The sequence below is a fragment of the Dasypus novemcinctus genome, chromosome 11, assembly GCF_030445035.2.
Source record: "Dasypus novemcinctus isolate mDasNov1 chromosome 11, mDasNov1.1.hap2, whole genome shotgun sequence".
Classification (NCBI taxonomy): domain Eukaryota; kingdom Metazoa; phylum Chordata; class Mammalia; order Cingulata; family Dasypodidae; genus Dasypus; species Dasypus novemcinctus.
The window spans coordinates 10,910,927-10,934,730 of record NC_080683.1 but is presented as its reverse complement, the minus strand read 5'-3'; the positions used below and the strand labels follow the sequence as shown (position 1 = coordinate 10,934,730).

Here is a 23,804-nt window from a genome sequence, read left to right as displayed (position 1 = left end):
CCTACTCAAACTTCATTCTCAGCAAATCCAGGACCGTGAAACTGCCTAGACTAAGGTTTCTCCTGGGGAAGAGTCCAAAGTAATCTGTGGTATTAGCTAAAAATACAGATACCTGGGCCCCAAGTGAATCACAATGTGGAGCTGTGATATAGCTAACTCTATTAAACACAGTGACTGAAAACTAAGCTATCTTCTCTGCGTCAAATAAACTGGTGCTGCAATCCCAAAAGAAACATTTACTCTGTAAGAAAACATGATTAATAGCAACAGTGGGAGATAAATATAAAAACAGTAACTGACAAAGTCACATCAAAAGTTGACAATATTGAGGAAAACTGCAAAGATTTCTGTATCTTGCCAGGTCCTACAGTGTAAAACCGGAAATTATATTTCCTGGATTTTGTAATAAACAGACATGGATTAGGTGCAGACCTGCCTAGGAGAAGCACCATTCAGGTATCTAGAGTCCTGTGAGTCATAACTCTGCGAAATTGTATGAGTTTGTTTCTTAATACGTACCTTTTTAAATTCATCTTCTTTATCGTTAACTTTAACATCACTCACAATATTAGTCTCATAATCAGTGCTTTCTCCCTCCTCTGTTTCACTTCCAAAAGCAACACGTTTCCGCTGTTCTACAAATAAAGAAAAAATCAAAATATAGCATTCTTTGATTTTAGCATTTCCTTTATTCTATATGGCCAAACCTGCTTAGGAAGCTTCTTCTTAAAAAGGTCTTACTTTTTGGAGTAATGCAAATGTTCTAACAATGATGACAGCAAAACAATGTGATGAAACTGAGAGCCACTAAGTGTGAACTTTGGATGGATGGTACAAGTCAAGAGACTGTATAACACAGCAAACCCTGTGGTGGATGATGGATTCTGGTTAACAGTACAGATACAAGAGTATTCTCTTATGAACTATAACAAATATACAATACCAAGACATGGTGTTAATAATAGGATGGTTTGTGGGGAAAATACACCAAATATAAGCTATGGACTATAGATAGATAGCAGTAATATTAAGATGATGTTCTTTCATCATTTCTAACAAATGTGTAACAACAATGTAAGGTGTTGGTGGTGGGACAATGTATGGGAATCCTGTATAACATGTGTGATTGTTTTGTAAACTCACAACTTCTCTAATTTTAAAAAAAAAGCTATTTTTTCAACAGTTTCATTGAGATACAATTCACATACCATACAGTATATCAATTAAGTATACGGTTCAATGGTTTTTTAATAAATTCACAAATATTTTCAACCACTACAAAAGTCAATTTTAGAACATATTCATTACCTCAACAAGAAGCCCGTATCCTTTAGCTACCAACCCCTTATATGTCCTTCCCCATTACTGATCCCTCCAGCCCCAGCCCTACACAATCACCAATCTACTTTCTGTATCTGCAAATCTCCCTTTTCTGGACTTTCAAATGAATGACACCATATGTTATGTGCGTTCTGTGTGACTGGTGTCTTTCACTTGAATGCTTTTACTTTAAAACCTTAATTTTTTTTCTATAGGTGTTATCCTTAAATTCAATTTAAATAATCATCTTAACAGAACTGTAATTCTACTAAGAAATATACTCTGTAAATATACTCTGTCAATCTTGAATTAAGAAACATTTTAAGAGGATGTTACCATATTATCTTTCTAAATTATCTGTTTACCTTTTGAGTTTTCTAACTTAATGAACTGATATTTTCATGTTTTTTATAGTACTGATGAAAACTAATTAAGTGAAAAACTCAAGAGAAAGGAGACATGCTGTGCATACTGATTTTTGGCTCAGGGTTTCTCAACTGACATTTTGGACTGGAAAATTATTTGTTGTGGTGGGGCCTCTTGTATATTGTGGGATGTTTAACAGAATCCCTGGCATATGCCCACTAGATGCCAGGAGCAATACCCTCAAGCTGTGTGACGAACAAAAATAACTCCAGACATTGCCAAATGTTCCCTGGGGACAAAATCCCCCTCCCCCACTGAGAATCACTATTTTAGGCACAAATCTTTCTCTCTCTCTCTCTCTGTCTCACACACACATACACATACACACCCCTTACAATGTCACTTTCATGACATCTCTGCTGGTGTGCAATGTTTTCTAACTCCAAAAAAGCCAACTCCCCACATACTCCCTAGTTCAAATCCAAAAGGGATGGTAATTGGTCAATTGACATCACCTCTATTAGGCAAAGTACCTCCGGGTGTCCTTCGAACCTATGGGTGACACACTTGCATTAGAAATGCACACCTGGTTCAGTCAGTGGCCTGCCCTGCACAAAGACAACCTCCCACTACTTTCCTGAGCAGGGTATGGTGGGGAGAGCAGGTACTGGACAAACAGGGATCATCCCCATATAATACTAGCAAGTAAAACCTCAGGGTGAGGAGAAATGTCTTAAAATACAGTCCCCATATATGTTAACAACAACAAAAAAAAAACTCACCCAAATCAAGTTTTTCAGATTCAGGAAACTGTAGATTTTTACTTTTGCCTGGTTCAATTTTTTTTTTTTTTTAAGTGATTAGAATGCTACACCACAAAGAGGTAACATAGCAGGCCTGAGACTGCTATCCTTTGAGAGGCCTGCTGGCATCTGGGAACTTGATTTCAGGAGGGTTCCAACCACCCTAACTGTTAAGAATGGCTCACTTTACCTAAACTGTTCATACAAATGATGTGGCTTATGCTGAACAACTGCTTTCCTTCTGAAAGGCTGGAATTTCAGTACCTGCTAGGCAGAAGATACCTAGATGAGCAGCCCACAGTAAAAACCTTGGACACTGAGTCTCTAATGAGCTTCCCTGTAGACAACATTTCACACATGTTGTCCCTTCTCATTACTGGAGGAATTAGGCACATTCTGTGTGACTCCATTTGGAGAGGACTCTTGGAAGCTTGTACAGGGTTTCCCCATGACTTCACCCTATGTGCCTTTTCCTTTTGCCGATTTTGCTTTGTATGCTGTGACTATGGCAGTATGCTGAGTCCTGAGAGTTCTCCTGGGAAGTCACTGAACTGGGGTGATCTTGAAACCACAAACACAAATGCCAAACATCCAGAGTTGAGAATTTCAATTGTACTGATTATAGACATATTGCCATTTAACCCTCAATAAAAGGGAAACCAGACTTCCTATCTCTTCAACTTATAAAGGAGGCAGCAGAGCAGCTTTGTGGTCAGATAGGCCTGGGATCCAACCAAGCTCTGTCATTTGGTAGATGACCTTAGGTACTTCTCTAAATCCTAGCACTTAATATAAAAACATGTAAAATGACTGAGCGTTTATTCTCTGCCAGGTACTAGGCTAAGTGCTTTTCTCTTATTATATCTCCTCAAAAATTCTATGAGAAATGTATGAATGCTATATCCTCATGTAACAGAGAAGGACGCAGAAGTTAGAGAGGTTAAGTAACTTGCCTGAGGACATACAGCTAGAAAATAGCAAAGTCAGGATTTGAACCCAGGTCTTTTTTATTCCAACTCTGTACCCATAATCACTATATTTTGAGATGTTAAAATCCTCTTTAAGGGTTTATTTACAGATGTGACTCAGCAGATTTAATATGTGCAAATTGTGAGCATCAAAAAAATTATAGAACACAGTTCTGTCTCTTCAGGAGAGGTAGTATATAGTTTGTCCTAGCTCACATAGCAGATCAGTAATGATAATGAGCAAATTACCCACAGATCTGTAGCTTTTGTGATTCACACATTACAACTAGTGAAATTACCTGGCAACTGTTTTTTTTTCCCACTGTATTTAACTTCATAAATGTTCTCAAATATTGATATAAGTTCTCTGACAGCTTCTTCCACGTGCTTACTTTTGTGGTTTAAAATCTCAGCCCATTCTTTTGTGTACGTCTATTAAATAAAGAAAAGGCTATTAATTCCCAAACACTTAAAAACACTGTGAAAATTATTATGACTTGAATTTGTAAAACTAAAGTTAACTTCACTTGAAAATAACTAGAGATAGTTGCCAATAGCATAATGTTTCGAAACCAAAACTGTCAATAACTAAAGGCACAGCTGCTAAGCCTCAAGCAAAGGAGGAAAAAGAAGGAAAATCCAAAGTTTTTACCTTCACCTGACTCAGTCACTCATATAGATATTTACCTTTACACTGACATTGTTAAAGATAAAGAAGGTTGGAGGAGTGGAGAGAAGGGATCAAAGGTTGAAATTGAGAAGCATTTTTTTAAAAAGGACTGGGAGTAGATGTGGCTTAAGCAATGAGCTCCCAACTCCCACAGGAGAGATCCCGGGTGTGGTTCCCAGTGCCTCCTGAAAAAAAGAAAAACAAACAAGCAAAACAAACAAACAAAAAAAAAACAACTCAGGGAAGCTGATGTGGTTCAGTGGCTGAGTGCCGGCTTTCTACATATGAGGTCCCAGGTTAATTCCCCAGCACTGGGTACCTCAGAAAAAAGAAGAAGAAGAAGAAAAAAAAACAATTCAAACTGCTATTTTGGAATTTAAATGAGTTAAGTTTATAATTGAGTATAGTATTGGATGCCAAGCAGCAATTTAAGAGCTCCATATATATTACATGGGGGAGGTAAGGAAACAATCCTTTTTTGGGATGGGTAACGTTATTTTCCCCATTTCACAGATGCGAAAACCAAGACTCAGAAATGATAAGAAATTTCCCCAAGATCACAGAGTTGGTGGTAAGAATTAAGGTTTGAAATCAACTTTGTCTGATTTGAAAAGACTATGCTTTGTCTTTCTGAACTTTTCCACCAGTCAGCAAAAGCTTGAGAAATAAATTGAGAACTAGTCAAATTAAGAAAAGAAAAATAGCTTATAAAATTGAATAAGCCTTGAATGTGTCCAAAATGTTTATGTATTTTAGGAAAGAAAAGTAAACTTGGTTGTAGCCAAGTCGGGCCTTAAAAACCACATCTGCAAAGGAACCCAAGCCTGTCTAAGCAAATTGCTCTCAGGACAAGCCTTGAGAAGTCCCGTGTTCCCATGTACTACGCCCATGTGTTCTTTTTCTTGGCTACTGGACATACTTTTAAATTTCCTGTCCCCAAATATATCACCTCATCAGATCTGAACCCATTCTCATCTTTTTCCAGTCCCGGAGGAAGTGGTATTCCTTCTCCAACCTAAGGGCATCCTCTCAGCTTCACCACTCCATTAACTCTTCTGACCGTGTTCATTTATTCCCTCATTTTTTATTTATTAAAGACAGCACTAAACATTGAAATGACAATGGTAGATGACAGCAACTTGAGTCTATCAGGGAAAATGAGTGTTAAACAAGTGTACATTTCAGCTGAACATGGCAGAATGAACATATAAATTTATCTTCACCTCTCCCCTCGGAAATCCCCTAAGAAAGAAGCTAGTCACTGCTAGTTAAATATGGCAGACTGAACACACATGTTTATCCCTGGACTCCCCTGATATCTCCTAAAACCTCAACAAAATAATATGAAATAACTTTTAAACTCCATTAAACTCTACTGAAAAGTATATATCTACAAAAACAAATGGGAGAATGCCACATAAATTCTTTTCTATGTTTTCAAGTTTATATATATATATAATAAAGTTAATGGGATTTTTAAAATGGTACTGGAACAACCAGATATCTACATGCAAAAGAATGAAGGTAGGCCCCCCTTCCTCCCACCATAAACAAAAATTAACCAAAATGGATCACAGATCTACTCCTGTTAAAATAAAACAGGAGTAAATCTAAGTTTTCTTAGATATTGATGGATGTAGGATGACCGAATACCTGAAAGTAACGTGTTTCTCTCCCTGTTGCTAAGATACAAAGAAAAGAATTGTATGTAAATCAGAAGGTAATGAAATGCAACCCTCTCTTTGGGCCAAATTCCATTTTTGGTGGTCAAGAATATCCTGTTGAAGCAATGAAGTATGAAAACCAGCTTCAACCAGTTGGCGGGACCTGCACAGAAGTAGCCCCTTGCTGTCCTCACTTCAGCTTGCTTAATTAACATAGTAAAATTCCCACCCAGGGGTGGAGTTATCCACCCCTTTCTTGATCATGCAATGTATGTGCAAGCGTGATTTCCTGAACATACTAATCATACAATTATATAACCAGCTATGTGTGTCCATCCATATGCATAAAAACTAATGCATAATCAAAGCAAATGCTAAGTAGTAACTTAGGTATTTAAACAAAAGTGAAACTGCAGCAGAGGGAGTCGGGTCTGAGTCACTTTGAACTGGCCTTAGCTCCTTACCTCTGCAGACATAATAAATGAGAGTTTGCCTAACTCTTGTGTTAAAAGTTTTCTTCATACCATCTCTGGTTATCCATAAAAGCCTTGCTTTGGGGCCTAACAATATGACACCAAAAGCAGAAACAACAAAAGAAAAAAATGGACAAATTGGATATAACCAAAATTTAAAACTTTTGTACTTTCATCTTACAGAATATGAGAAAATTTTTGCAAACCATATATCTGATAAGGGTCATGTACCTAGAACCCACAAAGAACTATTTCAACTCAATAATAAAAAGAAAAATAACCCAATTTAAAAATGAGTAAAGAATATAATAGATATTTCTGAAAGAAGATACACAAATGGCCAATAAACTCATGAAAAGATGCTTACATCATTAGCCATAAGGGAGATGCAAATCAAAATCATAATGAGATACCACTTCATATCCATTAGGATGTCTTTAATCAAAAAGACAAATAATAAGAATTGGTGACGATGTAGAGAAACAAATCCTCAGACACTGAAAGTGGGTATGTAAAATGGTGCAGCCACATTGGAAACCAATTTGTTAGCTCTTCAAATTTTTGGAGTTGCCATATGACCCATCACTTCCACTCCTCGGTATATAACCAAGAGAAATTTAAAAATATGTTCACAAAAACTTGTGCATGTAGGCTCATATCAGCATTATTTATAACAGACAAAAACTAGAAACAATCCAAATGTCCATGAGCTGATGAATGGATTAGTAAAATGTGATATAGCCATACAATTGAATATTACTCTGCAATGAAAAGGAATGAAATACTGATAGATGGGACAATACGGATGAATTTTGAAAACATTATGCTAGGTGAAAGAAGCCTGTCACAAAAGACTACATATTGTATGACTCCATTGTATCAAATGTCCAAAAAAGGTAAATCTATAGAGGCAGAGAGTAGATTAGCATTACCTAGTACTTAGAGAGTTAGCAAATAGAGAGTGATTGCTAATGGGTATGGGGTTTCTTTTAGGGTGATGAAAATATTCTAAAATTAATTGTGGAGATGGATACAAACTCCTCGTGAATACACTAGAAACCAGTGAATTTTCCACTTAAGATAGATGAATTTCATGGTATATGAATTATATCACAATCATAATAAGTACCTAAATAATAACTAGTATAACCTAGAGCCAGAAATTGGCGGCCTTGGGGCAGCTAATGAGAGATGGGAAAGTGAAGGCACCATGTGTGAGGATTTGGATAACTTCAGTTGTGAATGACAAGTGAAGGGAACTATGGGAAAGTTTTTGTTTTTGTTGGTAAGGACAAGATGAGTATATGCTGATGGTTGGGATCCAGTTGACAGAAAAAGTGGAAGACATAAAAGAGAGAGAGAGAGGAAGACTGGTGAAGCAAGGTCACCGAGAAGGTACGAAGGAAGGGGATCTAGAGTTCATTTTGAGAACTTAGATTTTGAAAAGCAGTGGGACCTTTCTTCATGGAACTAGAAAAGAAGGAAAAGATGAATGCAGAAGCAGTTAATTTACTAAAAGCCCTGATTATGGAAATTAATAACATCACTTTGATTTAGAAAAATATAAATAATCCCAGACATGCTGTCAATGCCATCTTGCCAGACACTCTGGGCACTGATAATTCTCTACTGGTCACCCTGCCACCCACTCTGTGCCATGGGAACCTGACTCCTTGGGCCCCCTTATTCTCTGGCTTCCAGTTGGGTTTGTCTCCATGGCAGGCACCAAGAGAAGATAGGAGAGCTGAAGAAGAGGGAATAGTATTTCTTCCCCATTCCTTCCATGTCCGGAGGTTTCATTTCCCAAGAGGTTGTTTCCCTTCACAAATCAAACTCCTCCAGGATGAGCCCTTTCATAGGGCTCCAGCCTTTACTGGGTTCTCAAAGCACAAGTTCTTCCTCTTGTCTCTTCAGCCTCAGCAGTGATGAGACTGCCCACATTGCAATTCCCTACTTGTCTCACCCTGCTGGGATTTTCACCAATACCATCCAATACACAGAATCCCCACCTCTACTCTAGTGCCTGAATCCTGATCAAAGAACACCTGCAAATAAACTTCATTTGACCCGTGCTGAATTGGACCACCCCAGATAATCATGATAGCTCACTGCCATAAATGTCAGGGATAAGAAACTTAGGTGCACGCATTCCACTATGAAATATCCTATGTCAGCTGGGCCAACCACCTTCTGTTCAACAGGTGACAAAATGATGTCATTGAAAAAGAGGCTGCAGAAATTGCCTCTACACAGTTGTCACCACCAGTTGAAGCTACACAAAGAAAAGCATCTTGTCTAGACCAGGGCTTATCCTTTTTTGGAAATACTAAGGGAGTCCCTGAGGACTAAAACCATCTTACAACTCAGTGAAGAATAGACCATAAGATACTGAAGAGCAGAGGGGCAGTCTTGGGACAGATTGGAAGACAGTCAAGTTGATTTTTTTAATTGAGATATAATTCACATGCCACAAAATTCGCCCACATAAAATGTACAATTCTGGTTTTTAGTATATTCAGAGTTGTGCAAACATCACCACTATCTAAATCAAGAACATCTTCATCACCACCAAAAGTATGCCCGTACCCATTAGCAGTCACTCCCTATCCTCCCGCCCCCCACCCTTGGCAACCATTAATCTACTCTCTGTCTTCATGGAGCCAAGTTGATTTTGTTAAAAGAATTTTTAATATCTTTCAATGTATTTGCTAGTGTTTTCCTATCATAGCTTGGCTCATAATATTTCCCTGGTTTTCTATTCCTTTGGTATTTCATTTAAGATACAAATATGTATCAATCAGAATCCAAGCAGGAACACAAAAACCATACCAGTTATTTTTACAGAGAATTAGAGGATTAATATACAGAACTGGTTAAACAAGTGTTAAAGGACCAAAAAGGCAAAAGAGACAGGCCATAGAGATCACACAGAGATACTAACTGCAGGAAGCAGCAACCATTCTTGGGGCTTGAGAAACAAAAGGAGGAAGTTGGAGTGATTAGAACCTAGGGCTTGATAAAGAGGGAGTGTCTGGCTGGTGCTGGACCTCATGATGCAGGCACTTCTGAGACATACAACGAGGCTGGTTCTGGGAATGTTGAAAACAGCTAGAAACTGGGACTTTCTGCCTCTACCAGGGGGAAGATCTGTTGCTGGTGTGATGATATCAGGAATAGAGGCAAAACAGGAAGCAGCAAGTCCCTTCTCTGTCCTCCAGCCTCCTTCTACCACTCTTACTGGCAAAACCTAAAAGAAAGCCAGCTGGCAAAGGATAAATACAGTTTGCAGAGTCCCTTCCCCAACATCACAGAACTGAATGACCTATATGGAGTTGAGAGATAATAGTTTTGTGGGTTTTTTTAATAATTTGCACAATCTGATCTAAAACCACCCTTAGATGCTCCAAGTCAAGAAACACTGCCCTAACTATAAATAGCCCTGTTTCCCAATATGGTCTGAAATCACAGGATGGCCCAAAGCTAACATATTATTCTGCCTTCACCATAATGGCCCAATGAAGGAAGGTGTATTTGTTTTTCAGCTGCTAAAACAAATACCATACAATGGGGTCTCCCTAACAACAGGAATTTTTTGGCTCATGGTTTCAAAGGTAGAAGGCTTGCTTCCACCAAGGGTCTGTATCTTCTGCCTGGCCAGCAATTTGGGTACCTGGGTACCTTAGCTTTTCTATCACATGGCAATGCATGTGGTGGTGTCTTCACCTTTCTTTTCCACAGTCCATTGACTTCCAGCTCCTGTCTGCTCCCCATGGCTTCTTCCTGTGTCCAATTTCCTTTGCTTACTGGATCAAGGCCCAGCTTCATTCAGTTTGGACGCTCCATAACTAATAACATCTTCAAAGATCCCATTTACAAATGGGTTCACACCCACAGGACCAGGGGTTAAGACCTGAACATGCCTTTTCTGGAGGACATGATTCAACCCCAATAGCAGGTTTGTGGGATATTATTAAATCTTAGATTCCTCCAGTGCAAGTAACCAGGGCATTTGATTGGGAATACCACTATTTGAAATTCCACCTCCTACAACCTGACTTACAGTATTAAGACTTAGCACTATCTAATACAAAAAAATTCTACTGTTGAGCCTGCAATGTGACCACCACATTCATACTCATTCATGTTTACTCTATGCCAAGTTTTCTCTCTTTTGCAATCTGTTACTCTTTCTAGGCACATAAAAGTTCTTTGTTCATGTTTTCAATGTAAATTCTTTCTGGTAGCGTAAGCTTCCCCTCTGAGCAGTTGAAAACGGCGGAACAGTTATACATACATACTTCTAAAAGACGGTTTTCATTGTAAGTGGAACAAAAGGAAGGAAATCCATGCAGAAACTTCCCTATTCCTAGGTAACACCTGGTATGAAGCATATATAGTCAGATTTTGGATGAGGGAGAAGAAATGACAGCCAAGAAATTATTTCCAGGCAGGAAACAGGAGACTTCTTTGGCAAATTCATCGCTGAAGAGTAACCAGTACAGTATTTGAAGAGCTCTCCCTCCTAGAATAACATGGAATCCAGGAAAGAGAGCAGAAAAGAGAAGGCCCAGGTTAACAGTTTTACAGCAGACAGAGAGAGTAATCAACCCAGGTTGAAATGGGGATTCAGGGAGCTCTAAAAGGAGATCTTTGTAACATTAATGTAACATAACTATCTTTTAAAAATAAAAATTTAAAAGTTTATTTTAGAAAAAGAAACGAATGACAGAATTGTATAATGTCAACAACTGACCAACCATAAAACAGTTACTTAACTATCCTAATGACAAAGAACAGATGCCTCCTAAGGGTATCAATTTCTGTCATTAAAAAACTAGCATTGGGAAGCGACTGTGGCTCAGTCAGTTGGGCTCCTGTCTACCATATGGGAGACCCTTGGGTTAGCATCCTGGGGCCTCCTTGTGAAGGCAGGCTCGCCTACATGGTGTGGAGTGCCACCGGGCCCGCAGGTGCCAGAGAGAACTGACTCAGCAAGGTGATGCAACAAAAAAGGGAGACAAGCAAAAACACAGAACAATGCACAGTGAATGGACACAGAGAGCAGACAGCATGCAAAAAGCCACAAGGGGGGGATTTGAAAAAAAGCTAGCATTAACATAAACGAATTCAGCATTAAAAAATATAAAAGACTGAAAAAATTAAATCCTTCCTAAGGAAAAAATAAAGAATTCAAAAAAGGAAAAAAAGAAAGTTCTCTTTGCAGGAAAAAACACAACTCTGATATGGTAGTATATGTGAAAGAAAATGTGAGAAGGAAAAAGAGGCAAGTAGAAACCAGAGAAAACAAGAAGTTGTGTAAGAAAATACAGATTACATGTAACAATATGTCTCTGCATTGGCTAATATTACATGAGCATAATAATGTGAATGCCATTTACAGTTACAGTTTAATAATAATATAATTAAATTGACAAAATAAGGGAGGAGTGATAGAGGACAGGGTAAAAAAGTTAAATACTCACTTATTAAACAGGAAGAATAGATAATACGCAAATTTTCCAACTCAAGAAATAGTTCCCCAAATATAATATTTAGAGATGCACAAAGAAAGAACTAAACATTAAAAATGAGTGCCTTTCCTAGACCCAGATTGTGATTTCCAAATACCATTTGAAACTAAAAGGAATCAGGATTCTCTGGAGAAATGACTGAATTGGGACCAAGGACAGGAAATGTACAGATGAGCCTAAGATATTCTCCAGTTCCAGAAAGCAAGGAAACTCTCAAAGACTACTGGGGTCATATCAAAAACATGTAAGCCAACTAAAGGATTTCAATGGATTAAAGATGGGAAAATTCAAAAAAATAACTGAAATAGACTGAAATCCCTTAAATATATAAAAATACATATTTTATACATTACATAATATACATAAAAATATGTACATTCAAAATAACACTAAATTTTTTTAACTAAATGGTTACTTTAGAATGTCCTAGTGAACCAACTCATTTTCTGAAAACTGATATATAAAGAGAAAGTTAAGGGCCTCAAACCTGACTTTTTTGTGCAAATAAATTTTCAGAGTAACTAACCAGTTAATGAGGGGAAGTTCCTCATTACAGAAATATTTTAGCCATAAATGCTAACATTTTATATCCTTCAACAAAATAATGGATGTAGTCAATAATTATCAATGGTTGCAAATATGTTAAATGACACAACTAGAATGTTATCAGCAACATCTAGAACATGGAAAATCATCCAGGTTCCTCAACAAATAAAGAACATTAAAAGAAGGGAGACAAAAGAAACTAAACAGGCATATGAATTAAATGCAAAGCATAGACCTGTTTGGTTCCTAATTCAAATAGACGAACTCTAAAAAGACAGTTTCTACTATAGCTAAATATATTCAAAACCTATGACCCAGTAATTTCACTTCTGGGTATGTACCCATCAAAATGAGAGCTTAGGTCCACAAAAAGACAAGTACAAGAATGCTTAGTGTATAATCAAAGGCTATACTATTCAAATGCCCATCAACAGTAGAATGGGTAAATAAATTGTAATGAATTAATACTATGAAATACTATATAGCAGTTGTGCTTCACACAACTATAAGGATGAATCTCACAGACGTAGCATTAAGTGAAAAACCAGACATGAAAGAGTATATGCTGCATAATTCCATTTGTATGACATTCAAACACACATAGAGCTAAATTCAGTGAAAGAAGTAAAAATAGTGGTTACTTTTGGATGTCTTTATGGCCTGAAATGGAGCACAAAGGAACCATTTGTGGTACAGGAAATATTTTTTATCTTGATCTGGGAAATGTTACAAGGGTGTATACATATATAAAATTTCACTGAGCTGTGCACTTAAGATTTATGCACTTTGCTCTACACAAGTTAAATCTTAATAAAAATTTTTGAAAAGAGAGAAAGAGAAAAAGACCAAACAACATGAGTCTAAAACGAGAAGCAAGCTGAAACTATACGTGCTATGGGGACTTTTTTTTTCTATAACAACACAACAACAACAAAGACCTTGAATCCCCCCAAAAAGTGGAATTTGGAACTGAAACCTACTCTAACCCACATAACATCAGGCAAATCAATGGCTATACCTTCTAGAAAAGTTTGGACTAGAAAGGAGAGTTGGCTACCTTGGTTAAGGCTCTGAGCTGGGGAAATAACTTCTCCTTTGGGAATGTACAATCATTAGCTTGTCCTCACACAGGTTTGGGACCTGGCTTCATACTATCTTTATAGCTTTGGAAATCCTATACCCTGAGAATTTAACATAAAGCTGTCCTGGGTTGGTAAAATCCCTAGGCACCTCATAGGAGCAAATAAAAAGAGACACTTCTCAACCAGGATTCCCACAAATAGAACCCTCATTTATATTAGTTCACAATCAATCCAGAAATATAAAATCATGAAGAGGCAAGCCAACCTGAACAATAGCTCACAGAAAAAGAAGAATTAGACCCCCCATTTCTTTGGGTAATGAAATTGTTATAAAATATATAATAAATATATTTAAGTGTCTAAAAATAGAATAAAATAATGAGAAAGGAACAAGATTATATAAAAAGACCAGACTGGTGTGAAAAAGAATCAAAAATAACTTCTAGACATAGCTGAACAAACCCAGGTAAAAAGAAAACACCAAGAGGGTAGAAAGTAGAATATCCAAATACATTAATAGTTATAAGAAATGTAAATAGACTAAATTACCTGTTTATAAAAAGATATCTTTGGAGTAGATTAAAATCAAAATCTAACTATCATTTATAAAAGGGAAATCTAAAATAGTAAAACTCAGAGAAATTGAAAATATTAGAATGGGAAAGATACACCTGGAAAAAATAATCTAAAAAAGCTGGTGCATCTGTATTATTATCAAACAAAATAAACCTTCTGGATAAAAAGATGACTTAGTAATAATAAAAAGGACTAAATCACCAGGAAGGTATAATCATTTTAAACTCTCATGTACCAAAAACAGGATGTTAAAATGGGTCATAAAATTTTGTCTCAGTTACAGCCAAGGCCTCAAAGCTGAGAATAAATAATTTTAAGACCTTATACATTATGAAGAAAGACACCATTTCATCTAAGCAACAGTGCTACTATAGTTATTATCTTGTATTAATGGAAGAACCTGTAACATTGCATAAAGATAATGGTTGCCGGGGGTTTAGAAGGGAAGGGGAATGATGAATGGGTGGAACACAAGGCATTTTTAGGGCAGTGAAATTGTTCTGTATGATACTGCAGTGATAGACACATGATATTATACATTTGTCAAAGCCTATAAAACTGTACAGTACAAAGTGTAAACCACAATGTAAACTATAGGCTTTGATTGGTAACAATGCTTCAAAATTGGTTCAATTATAACAAATGTTACTACACTTACGTAAGATGTTAATAATAGAGGAAATTATGTGTGTGGGGGGGAGTGGGGTTATGGGAATTCCCTATAGTTTCAGTGTAATTTTTCTGGAGATTTGGTGGAATTAACTGCAGAGAATGTCAAAAGAACCACTCAGGTCAAGAACTGTTTTCTGTAGAATTCGGCAAGGCAGGGGCTAGAACCTGACCCATCTCTAAGTAGTCCTGAGGCAAGAAGCTGGCTAGATAAGCTAAACCCTAAAGGCAAGGAGAGGGAAGCGGACTTGACCCAGTGGTTAGGGTGTCCGCCTACCACATGGGAGGTCTGCGGGTCAAACCCCGGGCCTCCTTGACCCGTGTGCAGCTGGCCCATGCGTAGTGCTGATGCACGCAAGGAGTGCCCTGCCACGCAGGGGAGTCCCCCCGCATAGGGGAGTCCCCCCGCATAGGGGAGCCCCTCACACAAGCAGTGTGCCCCGTAAGGAGAGCCGCCCAGTGCGAAAGAAAGTGCAGCCTGCCCAGGAATGGCGCCGCACACACGGAGAGGACACAACAAAAAGAAACACAGATTCCAGGTGCCGCTGATAAGGATAGAAGCGGTCCCAGAAGAACGCACAGAGAATGGACACAGAGCAGCCAACTGGGGGAGGGGGAAGGGAAGAGAAATAAATAAATAAAATCTTTTAAAAAAAAGGAAAGAATGATGTACTTGGTAAACTGAAATGATTATTATTTTTAAAAAAGGCAAGGAGAGGTGTCCTTGGGGAGAAGAGGCTGCAGTGCCATAGAAAGCAGGATAAATGTACTCATTTCCCACGGGCCATGCTGGACCCCTTGGAACTGAGCCATCCTTTGTTGTCTTTAAAAGGCAGCCCCAACTAGCAAGGTAGGTGAAGTAGAAGCACAGGCCAGGCAAAGAAAAAGAAAAAAAAGTTCAGTTCAAGATATAAATTGTTTTGAGCAATACTGCCTTATATGCAAGGCCCCAAAAATAATTAGACTGGGTTCCTTCACATTGTGCTTTCGAGTCAACACGGTATAAACAGATATTCAAATAATTTCAATTTAAGTTTATCCTGTAGGGACTGGATGCCAATACTATTGAAAGATTTAAGCTGGGAAATTTCACATCAGATTTGGTGTCAATGTGGAGGGTGGATATGCTGGGACCAAATCTGCAGGCAGAGAGACCAGATAGGTCACATCAGTTGCTAAACTCAAAATGAGCATTGAGGGCCTGACCTGAGAAAGTGATAGTAGTTTTAGGGGGAGAGGGCGGTAAGGAACTCACCGAGCAGGTGTAGTTCAGTGGTTGTGCACCTGCTTTGCATATACAAGGTCCTGGGTCCAATCTCTAGTACCTCCCCCAAAAAAAGGCAATTCAAGCAAAACCTGGCTTAGCCTTACAATTGACTAGTTTTATTAAGGGAGTAAAGAAAGGAGTCAGTATGACTTCCAGGTCTCTGGGTGACCTGAAGGGCTGATGTTGCCCTCACCAAGACAGAGCATACAATAGGAGGAAGAATTAGCATTCAGTGACAAGATGAGATCAGTTTGGGTGGGGTCTTTTTTCTTTTTTGGACTTAGAAGTTTAAATACTACTTTATTTTTCTATGACATTTTAAAACTATTTTTAAAGTATCCAAGCAATAATTACACACAATTAGGAGATACCTGTAATCCACAAAGAAATTAAAGTCCCCTGAATTCTCGGTGGCATCAGTTTTAAATGTGCTTGAGAATGAAGTGGCCATTGGATAGAGTAACCTAAAACTCGGGAGGAATGAACAGAGGGGAAAGATGGGTGAACCACTGGCAGAAACCCAGAAACTCCAGCATTAGGCTGAGGATATTAGCGAGATCGTGTCTAGAGTGTGACTATGAGCTATGCAAGTTTCAGGAGCTGAGGTTTTCCAAAATGAGCAAGGAGAGCATAAAACAACTGACTTGGATTTTCACTTTTAGAATATAAATTCATCTTTTAGTTTTACAGCCAGTATTTCTGTATGATAATATGATAAACACATACCTCATTGAGGGTCAACATATCTTCTACCCTGGTAGCACCACTTTCGGGCAGGGAAATTAATACTGTTTTGGCCATCTCCTTTAGAACTGCATCAATATGCATTTCACACAAGTCACTGACCTACAAAAAAAATGTGAAAAAACGCTTCTATGTTTTAGAGAAGACTTTCAATATAAGCAGTATTTGAGTTATAAATTAGTTTTGAAAGCTAAATCTGGAAATTTGCATCCTGAGTCAAACGTAAGCTTGTGAAAATTTTAGGAATACATGTACAGAGAAAGTTTGACATAGAACTAAAGATTGGGCAGCAAAATGTACCAGACACACAAGTTCGTTATGCGCACTGTCTCATAAAATCTTCATTCTATAAGGTATTAAAATCCCAAATTTATAGCTAAAGACACCAAGGCTCGGAGAAGTAACTTGGGGGAAACACAGAGCTAGTAAAAGGTAAAGAATTGTACACAGTTTTATGACACCAACATCTCTGAGTTTTGTCTACTACACCATGCTGCCACCATAGACTGATACATCTAAAAAGAAAGGTATGTACAAGGGAGCAAGCCTTTAAGAAATCAGTGTCATCACCAGTTATATGACAATCTCACTTCTCCTTGCCATCTTTCACAGTCTGTAAAATGACCCCATTTTCTGAACTGCATTATAGAGTGGGACTGTCACTGTAACATATTAAAGGCAAGGTAATTCAAGGATATTACCATGATTCTTCAAGGATTTGACAAAACCATGACTAATTTTGATGGCTCTAATGTGAAGGGAATAGTTGGCAAATAGTCAGAGGCCGTGCAATTTTCTAGAGTTGTTTCAGAAAAGAAGGGACCATAATTGATCCCACATTAGCATTTTCAAGCAAAGACTCATTTTTAAAAAGACTCTGAGTGTGATAAAAATGAGGCAACCCTAAATGAAAGACCCCAAAGCAGAAGAATAAACAAAAAGCATTACTTTTTGACCTTAATGGATTTCCTTTTATTTAAAAGTCACACCCTTTAAAGAGCTTTCAGAGATTTTCAAACTGTTAATTTATATCATGAGTATTCATATACACAGATTTTTTAAAATGAGTCAACCATACCGTCTTTAAAAGTTGATTGAACATATCCAAAACTGAATCAACTTCTTGAAAAAAGCTTTCCAGTGTTAAAGATGACCATGTTAATATTGTGAGTCCTTGTCTCAACACAGATTCCACCTAGAAAAAGTAAAAATATAATAGCTCCCATTATTAGAGAACATCTACAGTTCTCAAAAAGACTTTCTTTTATTACCTAGAAATAGTATAGGCTATATTTCTTTAATCATATTTTTCCCTCAACATACCTAATAAAGAAGACTTGTTTTCAGTCATCTTTGGCTATCCATGAAGTAATCACAAATTTTTAGAAAGCTCTCATTAATTTAGATTTAGTTGTTTTTCAAAGGCAACAAAACTTAGACAAGAAATTACTCTGCAGAAAACAGAGCTATAAAGTGAACTAAAAAGATACATGGTCTAGGCACTAATAGATGGTCTAAAATCCATAATCTATAGAAGCAGAATCTAATTTTAAATAACAGGGAAACTGATATAAATCTTTAGCATTACCAACCTTTTTCATTTTAGGTGTCATCAAGTTAACAAACACAGAAGGAACTTCCTGACATAGTTCATCATAATACTGCAGAAGACCCTGTTATAAGTTGAAATGGTATATTTTACTTTAGTCATTTAAAGCAAGAGTCAGATTTTGATTCATACAAGGAAACTTTAATTATACCCATTTCCTTATTGTCCTGTCTGCAAAGGGGCTGCTTATTTAAGTTAATGCTGATTTACTGTAGTTTTCCCTCATCTGTAAACTGCCTGAGCATCTCCTTTAACAAGCTGATGGAGCTTTCTAGATTTCCATTTTTAATATTTATTTTTTAACTGTCTTTTGAGGCTTATGTTATTTTAAATAATGTGGATAATTATCTTTTAGTGATGTCTGTTATTATATATATTCCTTTCTCTTGTCTTTTGATATATTAATACACAGTCATCTTATCGCTGATACCACACTTTGTTTTCTTGAATTAATATAAATTTTGGAAGCAGGTGTGGCTCAAGTAATTGGGCTCCCACCTACTACATGGAAGGTCCATGGTTCGGTTCCTGGTGCCTCCTAAAGAAGACAGTGAGCTGGTGTGACAGGCACACACTACAAGCTGACACAATAAGATGATGTAACAAGAGAAAAAAGAAGAAAAACATAAAGAGAGATACAACAAAGCAGGGAGAAGAGGTTTCCAGTGCCTCCTAAAGAAGATGAGCAGGACGGTGAGCTGGTACAATGGGCAGGCATGGCAAGCTGACCCAACAAGATGACACGAAAGGAAAAACATAATGAGACATACAACAAGAGACACGAAAGGAAAAACATAATGAGACATACAACAAAGCAGGGAACAGAACTGGCTTAAGTGATTAGGCGCCTCCCTCCCACATGGGAGGTCCCTAGTTTGGTTCCTGTGCCTCCTAAAGAAACAAAGAAGACAAACAGACACAGCAAGTGCAAACAACAAGGGGGTGGGGAGACATAAATAAAATAAATCTTTAAGTAACAAGTAAATTTAACTTTCCCATACAATCAGAATTCATAAGCTTTGCTATTTTCTTTTTTTTCTTATTTCTCTCCCCTTCCCTGCTCCCCCCCACCCCGCCCAGTTGTCTGCTCTCTGTGTCCATTTTGCTGTGTGTTCTTCTGTGTCCACTTATACTCTTGTCAGTGGCACCAGGAATCTGTGTCTCTTTTTGCTGCGTCATCTTGCTGCATCAGCTCTCCATGTGTGCAGCGCCACTCCTGGGCAGGCTGCACTTTTTTTCGCACTGGGCAGCTCTCCTTATGGGGCACACTCCTCGTGCATGGGGCTCCCCTACGCAGGGGACACCATGCATGGCACGGCACTCATTGCGTGCATCAGCACTGCGCATGACCCAGCTCATCACACAAGTCAGGAGGCCCTGGGTTTGAACACTGGATCTCCCATGTGGTAAGCAGATGCTCTATCTGTTGAGCCAAATCCGCTTCCCTGCTATTTTCTTTAAAATATTCTTCAGACATGAACCTTTATTTCATATCGTTCTGTAATGTATTATAGCAATGGATGGTGAATTCAAGGTAATTCTTCCCTAAATTAATAATATTAAACTATTTCTATGTTTACTAAATGGTTTCAATTTTATTAGTCCCTTTCCTCTTTTTCTGTTGCTTGTAGTTGAGCATATATTTAGCTTTCATGTACACTTGATCCTTGGCTAAATACTATGACTTTTTCACTAATATCATTCGATGGTAACCAATATCCTAAGATGCAATGCAAGTTGTATTAGGCCCAACTGATAATAATATTTTGACACAATCCTCCACTGTCAGAATTGTACAAAAATCCTAGGTCTTTTAATGACCAATCCAAGGTTTCCACAATGCCCATTCTTCTCTGAGCTTTTAATAACACTTAAAAACTATTTTGTAAAGAGTTAAAACAATTATACTCTTAGAAAAAAACACAGGCATGACTCTTTGTGATTTTGGATTAGCAGTGGTTTCTTAAATATGACACCAAAAGCACAAATAAAAAAAAGAAATTGGACATTATCAAAACTGAAAACTTTTGTACTTCAAAGGACACCATCAAGAAAGTGAAAAACAATACAGAGGATGGGAGAAAATATTTGTAAACCATGTATCTGACAAAAGAATATAAAAAGAACCCTTACAAATAAATAATATGGCAACACATAACACAATTTTTAAAAATGGGCAAAGTTTCTGAGTAGATATTTCTCCAAAGAAGATATATAAATGGCTAATATTCACATGAAAAGATGCTCGACATCATTAGCCATCAGGGAAATGTAAACTAAAACAACAACGAGATACCATTTCACTCATTCCCACTAATAGACTATAATAAAAAAGGCAAACAATAAAAATTGCTGGATGTGGAGAAATTGTAACTCTCACACACTGCTGGTGGAAATGTAAAGTGATATAGCTAGCTGCTTTGGAAAACAGTCTGGAAGTGCTCAAAAGAATTACCACAAGACCCAGTAATTTCATTCTTAGGTATATACCCAAGAGAAATGAAATGAGTGTCCACACAGAAACTTGTACACAAACATTCACAGCAGCATTATTTATAATAGTCAAAAAGTAGAAACAACAAATCTCCACTAACTGATAAATGGATAAATAAAATGTGGTAGATCCATACAATGGAATATTATTCAGTCATAAAATGAAAGAATACTGATACATGCTATAACACAGGTGAACCTTGGAAACATTATGCAAAGTGAAAGAAGCCAGCCACAAAAGACCACATTTTGTATGAGTCCATTCAAATGACATCTTCAGAATAGGCAAATCCATAGAGGTGGAAAATAGATTCGTGGTTGTTGAGAGACAGGGGAGAGATGAAATGGAGAGTGACTGCTAATGAGTACTAGGGTTTCTTACTGAGCTGATGGAAATGTTTTAGAATTAGATAGTGGTGATGGCTGAATAATAGTGAATGTATTAAAACCTACTGAAGTGTACACTTTAAAATGGTGAATTTTATGTTATGTGAATTGTATCTAATTTTTTTAAATGCCTATAGCTGAGGGCTATTGTATGCAAGTTACCACTATTATAAATAAGCTACCATGACAATCTTTATACTTGAATCTCTTTTTGTATTCTAGTTATTTCCTTAGACTAAATGTCTAAATTCAGGATTTTTTCAGGTTTACTCTGATTAATGAGTATTACAAACATCATGTACATGGATAAAATATTCAATATCACACTAAAACAGGGGTACTTAACCTTTTTTACTCCACAGACCTCTTTTGCCAGTCAAGTGAAAACCATGGACCCCTTACTAAGTCCACACTATACTGTGTATTATTTAATAAATATAGCACACCCACACCAACACGTCCCCACAAGAATGTTTTTTTGAATTTCAATTCAAGCTCACAGACCCTTTGATAAGAACCCCTGCACTAAAAAAAAGTTTACTTCCACCCTATTCCCTATTTGCTTTCACCAGAGCAATCAATAATTTTGTTCACTTATATTGCATACAATACACACTGATCTGTGTGTTGTTTTTCCTTCATTTAATAATATGTCTTAGATATAGCTCCATATCTAAAATCAAAGTTGCCTTGTTCATTTTTAACAACTATGTAGTATTCAATCAGTTCTCCACTGCTGGAATCAGATTCCAATCCTTTGCTATTAATAATAATGCTGAAAAGAATGAATATCCTTGCACTTATATATTTGCCTGTATTCCCAAAATATATATTCACAGCCTTCCTAGAGAAAGCAAAAACAAAAGTTATCCCAGCTTGATGTTTTAACTGGCTTTCTAAATAAATTCTGATTTTATATACTTTTGTTTCACATTTTAGGACCTGTGATTTAGGATTTGAATATATTTTTATTTAAAATAACTTCTTTCTTGCCTCTTTTTAATATCAGTTTTTGTTTTCCATTTGCACTTCATTTTTATCATTTTTATTTCCCCACTACTGAAACAGTTGAAATAATGCTCCACTTTACCCTACAATGTTGAAGAATCATTTCCACTCATGTTATTTTAAAGTCCTCTTACTTTATTAATTTATATCTCATTAGCACTCATGATTAAATATATTATAAAATATAAACTACTTAATATAACTTTATAATATTAAGAATATTAGTTTTAAAAATTTGCTATTTCATCACTATCATTATACAAAAGCCTAAATCTTATTTTTAATAATCTTCTCACTGTGTGCTTTCCATCACTTCTCTTTCCTTTTGTTTGCAAGTCAGTATTTAAACTATCAAGAATCAACCTAGTAAGACATTTTTCTTCACTGCTATATCAGCACAACTATAGGGGTATATTTTTATTTTACAAAAAAAGTCCTTAAAAAATAATTAGAATGTATACTCAATCTTACCTGCAAATACAGTTTGTCTGCTTTCAATTTACTTTCCAATTTTAGCAATCTCTTTGCCTGTTCTGGTACATCCAGCTTCATTTTTATCATGCACTTAGTTTCCCGAACAATTTCCGTAATTTTGGGATCAAAATTAACCAGCAACTTTCCTGATTCTGGGTGTCGCACAAAAAGTGTGGCTTGTAACGCTATAAATAAATGATTGTGTTACTTATTCTGCATTTCTTCTCTCCTTTAAGTTCTGTTTACATGTCTGTTTCCCCACTGAAGTACTAGTTTCTTAAGAATAGGGACAATAGCTTTGACTACCCCACTGTTATGGCACAGGACCTGGCACACGGTCAGTGCTCAAAAACTGAGATAAATGAATGCTGAATGTCCGCAGTCATAAAATCAGAAAGATAAAAATTGAATGATACCTAATAGGTTTTGTGCTATGGACTGCAATTCTTTTCTGAGTAGATCTAAGAGGTCTATAACATAATTCAATGTTAATTTATTTTTATGGATTGTGACTTAGCCCCTGGGAGAGAAGTGGCAGATGTGCAGAACTATAAAATATGACACACCTCATGGATTTTAAAACCTTTCCCACCCTCACCTCAAACTGACTTATTCAAGGAGTTATAAATATGAATGAAACCTCCAATTTGAATTTCTGATAATTAGCCTCAAGATCAGTAAGAAATATTTATTAAACACCATTGAGTTGTGAACTCTTAGAATATGGAGGAAGATGTTTTTTTACATTACATCCCACATGAAATCATTTATATAAATAACCATTTTCAGATATGTTGTTTATTATGTGTTGAAATACATGATTCTTGCCAAGTAGCTTTAGATGATTTGTTATCATAACATGAATTATTTCTAGAAGCATAAAAATAAAATTCAAACTAGTGTTTGAATTACATCTTATAGTAACAAACACTAGTACTAATGAGAATTTCACTATATTCACAGTATCTTTCTAACCTTACATTACTTCATACAACTGTGGCTGCCTTAAGTGTTTAGTAAAATAAAATAGTCACAAATCCCTTTGAAGCTAGTTGACTTCTACTGATCAGGTAAAATTAATCTTAACATGGGTCTTGATGCAAGTTTCAGGAGGATTTCAACTAAAAATGTTATCCAAGTCATTTGGAATCTTT

The 23,804-nt window shown here is 36.8% G+C and overlaps 1 protein-coding gene across 1 annotated transcript in view; it reads right to left on the bottom strand.

The window, feature by feature from the left end:
- DNAH8 (dynein axonemal heavy chain 8) overlaps positions 1–23,804 on the bottom strand; it is a 467,072-nt gene that overhangs the window by 263,043 nt on the left and 180,225 nt on the right. Inside the window, exons 22-27 of the mRNA XM_071218442.1 lie at positions 22,648–22,835; positions 18,272–18,352; positions 17,758–17,874; positions 16,662–16,781; positions 3,757–3,889; positions 520–635 (exon numbers count right to left, since the gene is read on the bottom strand). Coding sequence (XP_071074543.1) covers positions 520–635; positions 3,757–3,889; positions 16,662–16,781; positions 17,758–17,874; positions 18,272–18,352; positions 22,648–22,835 — 755 coding nt within the window. The remainder of the gene's footprint in view (positions 1–519; positions 636–3,756; positions 3,890–16,661; positions 16,782–17,757; positions 17,875–18,271; positions 18,353–22,647; positions 22,836–23,804) is intronic.